The sequence below is a fragment of the Tupaia chinensis genome, unplaced genomic scaffold, assembly GCF_000334495.1.
Source record: "Tupaia chinensis unplaced genomic scaffold, TupChi_1.0 Scaffold000502_1, whole genome shotgun sequence".
NCBI classification, from domain to species: domain Eukaryota; kingdom Metazoa; phylum Chordata; class Mammalia; order Scandentia; family Tupaiidae; genus Tupaia; species Tupaia belangeri.
Genome location: NW_006160014.1, coordinates 1,026,748 through 1,036,515, shown reverse-complemented (window position 1 = coordinate 1,036,515; position 9,768 = coordinate 1,026,748). Strand labels below are relative to the sequence as shown.

Genomic DNA, 9,768 nt, shown 5'->3' with positions numbered 1-9,768 from the left:
ATAGAGACAGAAAGCAAGACATCACCCCCCAGGGGGGATGGTCACGCCGCAATCCCTTCTCCTCCATTCTCCTCTTGGGATCTTGGGCACGCACACACACGCGCCTGGTGTGAGTTCTAAGCCACCGGGTCTGGGATGCAAACCACGGTCGACTACGTGGGAGTCCAGCGACATAGCCATTATGCTAACTGCTGATTCCCTGATCGCTATTTTCTTTATGCCTTCAAATACACTGTTGACAAAAAATAATGGGAATTTTCTAGGTTTGGTAAAAATTATTTCAAAGTCTGGCAAAATGTCAAACGTAATTAGAACAAGAAAATAGCAAAACTCTAGTAATCACTATCTGAGTTCTGGACCCAGTGACTTACTACGTCCCATGTGCTCGTGTGAACGTGCTCAAAATCCTGACAGGAGGATGGAGGAGAAGGGATTGCCACGTAGCCATCCATCCTGGAGGGTGATTTCTCACTTTCTGTTTCTCTGTCTCCCCAGCGAGTGCACGCGCCCAATAGCAAAATCCTCACCAAAAAAAAAAAAAAAGTTGAAGCAACAGAACAAAAATATATACGTTTAGGAGTCTGGACGGTGGTGCAGCAATAAAACGTAACACTTTGCATCAAGACCCTATTGGGGTGCTGTCTCTCTGTCTCTCTTGCTCATGGAAGAAATAAACTTACAATAAAATAAGATATGCCTAACTTGAAGGAGAGTGATGCACAGATAATTACTAAACCAGTTTCAGTACAGATTATTTTTCTGTTCATTATAACTCAGAATTTACTATCATTTGAAGGGATTTAACTAAAGATAGGAATTTAAAAGACTCTATCTCCCACTACCTCAACGGAGTGAAGCTTTTCCAAATTAAAATGAATTAAAAACTTGCCAAAAACCACATTAACTCAAGAAAGATAGTCTTTTTTTATTTATTTTTATTTAACTTATTTTAATTCGACCAGAGAGGGACAGAGTGAGAGAGAGAGAAAGAGAAAGTGAGAATTTAAGAAAGCAGACTGCGGGACCAGCAGTTAGCGTAATGGCTATGTCACTGAACTCCCATGTAGTCAACCACAGTTTGAGTCCCAGATCCAGTGACTTAAACTCACTCCGGGTGCGTGTGCATGCATGCCCAAGATCCCGAGAGGAGAATGGAAGAGAAGGGATTGCGGTGTGGCCATCCCCCCTGGGGGATGATTTCTTGCTTTCTGTCTCTCTGTCTCTCTCTCTCTTTCTGGCAAGTACACGCACCCTATAGCAAAAACCTCTCAGAAAAAAAAAAAAAAAAGAAAGAAAGCAAACTGCCAGGTCTGAGACTCAAACTGTGACTGGCCATGTAGGAGTCCAGCACCCTTTACCATGCCACCTGTTGGCCCCAAAAGATTGTTTTATTTGGCATTTTGTCAGTAAAATTTGTGTTACTTGAAAATGTTGAGTATCAGAATATATAATCAGTGCACCGGAAATGAAGAAAAGAAAATTTATTTTATGGAATTAAACATAATTTATGTGTGTGTGTGTGTGTGTGTGTGTGTGTGTGTGTTCGCTTTTCCGCCATCACTGGCTGAGCACCAGATAATCCAGGCATGTCAGTCATAACTAAGTCATCGTGATGGTTGATGAGCTTGCCAGCAGATGAAAACCATACCCTTACAGTATTTTTCAAGATGTAACATTATGGAGGTTCCTAAGACAGCAAACACAAAGGCCAGGCAATGACACAGCAGTAATGCAACTGGTCCCATATGGGAAAGGTCCTGGGTTCGTATCCCATGATGTGGGCCAGCCGAGACTAAGGGGTATCGCAGCATGGCGACCCTGTTAGGTTCTGTGTATGTCTCTCTCTCTCACTTTGTCTCAGAAGAAATAAATAAACCTTTTTTGTCCCCCAGTTTTTGTTACAGGTCATGTGCATTTATGAGAATAGAGGGGCAGTGAAAAATCACCCCCTGAGGGATGGCCATGTTGTAATCCCTTCTCTAGCCTCCTTGGGATTTGGGGCACTCGAACATATGCACCCTGTGTGATTTTTAAGCTGCCAAATTTTGGACTCAAACCCCACAGTTGGCCATGTGGGATCTAGCGCCTTAACCTCCATGCCATGGACTGGGCCAGAAATAAAAAAGCTTTAAAAAGAAAAACAGCTATCATAGAGTCCAGCAATTCCTCTCCTAGGTGTATACCCAAAGGAAATTAAATGACCACCTCATAAAGATACCTGCACTGCCATGTTTGCTGTAGCATTATTCACAGTAGCTAAGTTACAGAAACAGAGTATCCAGCAGCTACACGGATGGATGGATGAAGAAATATATATATATATATAATTAATTGCGACTCTGCCACAAAAAAGATCTTGCCATTTGCAACAGCATGGATGAACCTAGAAGATACTATGCTAAGTGAAATAAGCCAGACACAGAAAGGAAAAATACCACGTGATCTCACTTAGATGTGAAATCTTAAAGCAATAATAATAAAACTAATAAGACATAGAAACAGGAATAATACAATTACTAGGAGGAGCAGCTGACGGCGTGGTAGTTAAGTGGGCTGGATGCCACCCACATGGCCAGCCACACACCATTTGAACTCTGGACACAGTGGTGTGAGAAACACGCCAGGCGTGGTCTGCTTGCATGCCCAATATCCCTGAAAGAAAGAGAGATGGAGAAGGGATTATGGCATGACCATCCCCCATGGGAAGTGCTTGCTTCTGGCTGCGCCCCCACCTTCAGTGAGTACAAGCAATCTGGCGAATTAAAAAATATATACAGTTACTAGAAACATGAGGGGCACAGGATAGAGAAATGAGAAGTTACAGGTCAAGTGTACAAAGTTGCAGTCAAATAGGATAAGTCTAAAGATCTCATGTGCAGCATGAAGACTACAGTTAATTCTGTGTACTAGAAATGTGCTCAGAGATTTTAGGTACTCTTTTTTTAAAAATAATTATTTATTTAATTTTATTTATTCATTCATTTATTTCTTAATTTGACCTGAGACAGAGGGAGGGGAAGTGAGGAAGCAAGCCACAAGGTCAGGGACTTGAACCGTTTTCAGCCATGTGGGAGTGTCCAGCGCCTTAACCACCACACCACCCACTAGTCCCTGAGATTTTAGGTACTCTTAACCACGTTACTGATACAGTAATCATTTTACTATGTATATATATATCAAAACATGTATACCTTAAATATAGCGAAATGCAAGAAAAATATTTTTCAAGATACATTTACCATGGTATTTTATTTTTAGAATTGTTTATTTTATTATTAATATATTTTTCTAATTTGCTATAGGGCACATGTGTTCTCCAGAGAGAGACAGAGAGAAAGGGAAAGTGAGAAAGCAAGCCGCTAGGGCCGGAACTCAAACTAGTTAGTCATATGGGAGTCCTGCGCCCTAACCACCACGCCACCTGTTGGCCTCTCACCACAGTATTTATGTATAGCTTCTGCATAGTAAAGATGGCGTGTGAGCCACCCTTGTTTTCACATTCTTGTCCTCATCCCTTGTAGATGTTCAGGGTGGGCCTGCCGCTGAAGATGACTGGGAGTCCCTCCTTATCTGGCAGGTGAAGGGTGGCTTTAATTGGCTCTTCCCTGACTGAATGAGCTGGAGCATTTTGCATTTGTTTATGGCTCCTCCCCTATGAACTTGCCTATTTTTAATCCTATCCTCATTTTATTTCTCTTAGGTGTTTGGTCATCTTATCAGCCTTAAAAGTCATCCTCTGTGTTGGAAAAGGAAAAAAAAAAACAAAACCTGAATCTGTTGCTTTTACTTTGCATTCACTTTCTTTTTGGTATTTTTGCCATATAAATTATAGCTCCATTTTTGTAATCAGGACATAATTGCAAACAATTTGGAAATTCAAGTGATCTTAAGCTCCACACTGTTAATTGTGAGAGTGTTCCCCATCTTCAGCCTGTCACTTTTTTCTGTTTATTTTTGGCAGAAATTTGGGAACCGTGGGTGCCGTTGCCTTGGACTCCAAAGGAAACGTAGCTTATGCAACTTCTACAGGCGGCATCGTTAATAAGATGGTTGGCCGAGTTGGGGACACACCGTGTGTAGGTAGGACTGAGGCACTTCTGTTCTTCCTTGTCACCAGCTTCTCCTCATTCTCTGTCTCCGCCCGTCTCTCTCTCTCTCTCTCTCTGTTCTGTTTTGTTTTAAGGTTTTAGCCATAGCCTGCATGCATTTGCCAAAGAGAGAAAGAAAGAAACAGTGAGAGGGACAGTGAGAAATCGCCCCCAGGGAGGATGGCCACACCACAATCCCTTCTCCTCCATTCTCCTCTTAGGATTTTGGACACACATGCATGTTGCTTTTACTTTGCATTCACTTTCTTTTTGGTATTTTTGCCATATAAATTATAGCTCCATTTTTGTAATCAGGACATAATTGCAAACAATTTGGAAATTCAAGTGATCTTAAGCTCCACACTGTTAATTGTGAGAGTGTTCCCCATCTTCAGCCTGTCACTTTTTTCTGTTTATTTTTGGCAGAAATTTGGGAACCGTGGGTGCCGTTGCCTTGGACTCCAAAGGAAACGTAGCTTATGCAACTTCTACAGGCGGCATCGTTAATAAGATGGTTGGCCGAGTTGGGGACACACCGTGTGTAGGTAGGACTGAGGCACTTCTGTTCTTCCTTGTCACCAGCTTCTCCTCATTCTCTGTCTCCGCCCGTCTCTCTCTCTCTCTCTCTCTGTTCTGTTTTGTTTTAAGGTTTTAGCCATAGCCTGCATGCATTTGCCAAAGAGAGAAAGAAAGAAACAGTGAGAGGGACAGTGAGAAATCGCCCCCAGGGAGGATGGCCACACCACAATCCCTTCTCCTCCATTCTCCTCTTAGGATTTTGGACACACATGCACATATGCCCAGTGTGAGTTTCAGGCTGCCTGGTCTGGGACTCAAACCATGGTCAGCCATATGGGAATCCAGCACTTTAACCACTGCTGGCCTGTCATCTCTCTTTTTTTTAACTTCATTTCTTTTCTCCTTTTGGTGGTAGCTTCAGAATTTCTGGGAGTGGCAATTGGGGTGGGAGGGCTTACTGAGGACATTGCTTTGAGAGTGTCCGTATCCTGCGGGCACTGCTTCTCCTCGACTCCATGCCTTTTGGGAAGGACTTCAGGAAGGAAATGGAGATGGGGGATGGTAAAAGTGCCCCAAGCGATCCTATAGTGCCTCTGCCTTCTCTTTGGCCCCAGTTTCAGGATCTGCAGACTTCCTCCCAAAGGAAGGAAGTACACAAAACCTCTTCCCAGACACAGGCTCGAATTGACCATCTGAGAAAGCCGAGAATCTGAGTTGGCATTTACTAGACTAGAGTGGCATGAAGTGGCACACATCCACCCAGATGTCATGGATTGACATGAGAGTTACGGCATTAGCTCATTCTCAGGAGGAGGGAGTGGCAGGGTGGGGTGGCCATGTACGTCCCACCCTGTGCAGACTGTCCATCTTTTCTCATGCGAGCCCCCACTAACCCTGCAGATGATTGAAGTTTTGAGAAACAACAAAATTGTTTCATCCGCCAGAAAGAGCAGCTCATACTTTTAGTGGGAAGATAACCCTTCCCTACCTCTTGAATTTGTTCCCCTGATCCTTAATAATAATCTGTACTTTTGATAATGCTTGGTACCCTTTATTCTGTTATTAACTCAGAGGAGACACTTGAAGTTTCTTAAGGAGTAGAGGCTGGATAACTCACCCCAGAGATAGGAAATCATCTATGTTTTATTCTCCATAGCATCCTCCTACTAAAACATGCCCAATCACTAGTGCAGCTTGCAGCCAGCAGGCTTCAGACTGGGCTGCAGGGCTGCCCCAGGTCTGATCCTAGAAACTGATTTTGAGCTTGCTACGTGACAACGAAGAGAAAAGGCACAGTCTAAATTCTTGCAAGTCCTTGCCTTGGTTAGGAGGACTAGGTGTGCCCTTGCGTGGCCTTTCTGATGAGCCCTCCCCGACAGGTGCTCCCGCTGGCCAGAGAGGGCCCTGCATGGGCAGTCAGGAGGGCTGCAGCAGTCACCTCGGGCAACGCAGTTGTCATCTTGAGAAACACACAGGAGAGGGGCTTCACAGTCCTGCCCATACCAGGGTCACCTTGGCCTTTCATGGTCCTAGAGTAACTGGAAAGAAAACAGAGACATGGCTGCTTCCAGATATGAGCGCCTTACCAACACCACGAGGTCTGGCCAGTTGGTCCCACACAGAAGCTTACAAGACAGAGGAACAAGGCTGCCTTCCGTTATGGTCATTCACATTCACTTCTTAGTTTCAGCTCCCTCCAGAACCAGAACTGGAACGAGGGTGTCACCTGCCTTTGAGAACTCTTGAGATCTTGTGACATTTAGCCCAACATCCCAACTCCTGAGCCCTTTGCCCATACCCACCGTCAGTAAATAAGACAAACCGCCATCCATCATACCGTGCTTCTGTGTGTACTAGGGAAGAGTCAAGGTGAACCCTGTCAGGCAGGGCCAGGGGACCCCATGGGCTGGTAGCTGCATGTGAACAGATAGAGAAACAACGGAGAGAAGGCTGTAAGGTTGCTTGACCCCAGACCAAAATAAGGAAGAAATCTTACCAAAGTAGATCTAGGCCTTGCCTAGGTGGCCCGGTCCGTGGCATACTGGACTGCAGTGCGGGTTACCACCTGGGTGACTCTGGGTTTATATCTCTGGGTCAACCTGGGTGCCCGGGATCCTCAGGAACTGGAAGTCTGGGGAAATAGATCGCATTGTGGCCAGGACCTGGCGAGGGTCTGTCTCTCTCTCGTACATGCACATACTATCATTTTAAAATGTGGTTTCGTTTTCAGCCCTCTCCCACTTCAGTGGCTAAGCCTGAATAGCTCCCTCAGATAAGCTACCCTCAACAAGTAGAACTGCCTTTCCAATGATAGGCTGGTGTGCGTGGATGTTAGTTTTGGGTGCCTCAACTTTCCTAAAATCACTTGGATATGGCAGCCTTCCTAGGGATCCACGCAATACGGCCATGGTGGTCTTCCTTCATAGTGTACGGAGGAGATGGGGGTGGTGTCTTTGGGCAGAGGAGGGGCTGCCCTTGTATGATGCTCTGTGAAGGGGGCGGGGGACTCCTTCCCCTGAGGCTCCCTCCTTCCTCCTGGATTCCAGGGGTTTACACAGCACTTCCTTCCGCCTTCGCATCCACCCAGTCATGGCAACTACTCTGACCTCTGTCTACACTTTGGCAGTCTTTGGGGTTTATGTCACTTTAGGCTTGTGATAGGTTTGGATTTCTGAACTGTTGTAGGTGCTGCTCAGCTAAAACCCGTCACCTTTCTTGAACAGGATCTGGAGGTTATGCTGACAATGACATTGGAGCCATTTCCACCACGGGGCACGGGGAAAGCATCCTGAAGGTGAACCTGGCCAGGCTCACTCTCTTCTACGTGGAACAAGGTACAGAGAACACAGAACAGCTCCATTGTCTGTACAGACGAGGACACAGGAGCTACTTGATAAATAGATGGAAAACTCTATAAAACCTTTTCCCATTGGCTACGGTGTCGCTTTTAGGTTTTAACAGTTTGATTTCTTCCCTATCCTGCTGGGATCTGGAATGGGAGCATTTAGAATACTCCGACTGGGACCAGCAGATGGCTTAATGGTTATGTCGCTGGCCTCTCATGTAGACAACCGCAGTTTGAGTCACGGATCCGGTGGCTTGAAACTCATGCCGGGCATATGTACATGTGTGCCCAAAATCCCAAGAGGAGAATGGAGGAGAAGGGATTGCAGTATGACCATCCTCCCTGGGGGGTGATTTCTCACTTTCTGTCTTTCTGTGTCTCCCCAGCAAGCACATGTGCCCTATAATCTCTCTTTAAAAATTAAAAAGAATGGTCTGCTCTTGGCCTGTTGTGGTGCCAGTTGCCACTATGTGGCAGGCCAGGCCACATGGGAGGCCATGTTCAATTCTCAGCCTACCCTAAAAGGTCGGGCATCTTAGTGCACACGTGTAGTCCAGCTAGTCAGGAGACTGAGGAAGGAAAATTACAACATACTAAGACCTGTCTTAAAAAAAAAGAAAAAAGAATACTGTTGTCTTTTACGTTCCCAGAGAAGGAAGGGACAATAGAGTCACAGGCCTGGATGTAGGTGAAAGGCAACGCCACTTAGGCTGATGCCAGGGTCCTGTCTCAGGGCCAGGGTGGGGTGAGTTTTAAGCTCTCCGGCAGAAATCGTTTACCAAGCATCTTTGTTAACTTGCTTCAGTTTTTCATACTGCCCCTGATTTCCCATCAGATTCCTTTTCTGTAATGTGTGTTGTATCTCCCCCTCCCCTTGTTTTCAGGAAAGACATTAGAAGAAGCTGCTAACCTATCACTGGGCTACATGAAGTCAAGGCTCAAAGGTTTAGGTGGCCTCATCCTGCTCAACAAAACAGGAGACTGGGTGGTCAAGTGGACCTCAGCTGCCATGCCCTGGGCGGCCGCAAAGGACGGCAAGCTGCATTCTGGGATTAACCTTGATGAAACCACAATCGCGGACCTCCCCTGAGCCCCTGGAAGATTGTATTCTAGAGGCTAGCTTGGAGGTAAAGTGCAGTTTCCCGGTGTGGAGACGTAGCCTAATCAATTAGATCTAGAGATGGAAAAATTACGCAGTCTGTCACTCATTTTGTTGCCTCGATCAATAAGTATCTGAATGTTTGGTTGAGGGGCGGATTTTTGAAGTGATGAGAGAAACGCCCATGTTAAAATTAAAATAAGACTAGCGAAGATGACCAACTCTAGGGAACCTTTCTCCTACCCAGTCCTCATCAGGTCTGCTTAGACGGACCCACCTCTGGGCAGGAAGTGCCTTTTGGAATTGGGAGCCAGCAGGCAAAAGAATGAAAATCCTTCCTCTAGGGGAGGGTACACTGATTTCCTCTGGAAAAGGTCCGACCTCTTACTTACTAATGTAGACATGCCTCCAAAGACTTTGAAAGCACAGTTTTTAGCCTATAGCTCCCTGACCTGGAGATAGAGGGTCATGGTGGGGACTCCATGAGGTTCCTTGGAAGTCTGAGGGTTTTCTTGGGTTCATGTGAGCCAGCATGGCTCATCAGAGCCAGCCTCCACCTCTGGCCTCACCTAGTGAGTAACGGGGCTTGCACCCTCTCCAGCGATGGGGAATGGCTGACTGAGGCAGAGATGGCCTGACCATGTCCTAGGGAGTTCTCATACTGCCTTCCCCCCCACGCCCCCTCCACTGAGTTAGGTGCTGGGCAGTGAGGTCAGCGTGGTAAAGAAAGCAGTCACCATGGTGGAGAGTTTTCCTAATCATCTCTCGTTGCACTGGCAATGGTATTTCTGCTGTGACATAGCTGCTCGATTTTTGAGTCTGTCAGGGCTTACCTTCTTTCTGGAAAGAAATTGCTTAACTTTAAATTCCATGTGCCACTAATAAAATGTATTTTGAAAGAATACGAGTGTGGTTAGGAGTCACTGTTGACAAAGACCAGAATGTCTACCAACTCTCTGCTTGGTCTCTCCATTCAGACAAGTATATTAGGTAAAGAAGCCTTTTGAGGTAAGAGCAGGGTGGGGGTGATAGCATGTCCCGCCTCGTAGGGTATATACTCAGAAGTTTTTCAGAAGGTTGAACGTTTAGGAATGTGTTAAAGAAGAAACCAAGCCACCATTTGTAGGGTTTATAGAGATCTTCTTGCAGTTTGACAATATTCACCTCAGACCCAGCACTGTCCTAAGACCTGCCCTGGGCCCCCATCAACTCTTCTG

General features: G+C 45.8%; 1 protein-coding gene across 1 annotated transcript in view; it reads left to right on the top strand.

The window, feature by feature from the left end:
• Positions 1 to 9,453, top strand: part of ASRGL1 (asparaginase and isoaspartyl peptidase 1) — a 30,484-nt gene extending 21,031 nt beyond the window's left edge. Inside the window, exons 5-7 of the mRNA XM_006156592.3 lie at positions 3,962 to 4,080; positions 7,331 to 7,441; positions 8,337 to 9,453. Of these exons, the coding sequence (XP_006156654.1) occupies positions 3,962 to 4,080; positions 7,331 to 7,441; positions 8,337 to 8,542 (436 nt within the window). The 3' untranslated portion in view covers positions 8,543 to 9,453. The remainder of the gene's footprint in view (positions 1 to 3,961; positions 4,081 to 7,330; positions 7,442 to 8,336) is intronic.
• Positions 9,454 to 9,768: the final 315 nt, after the last annotated feature.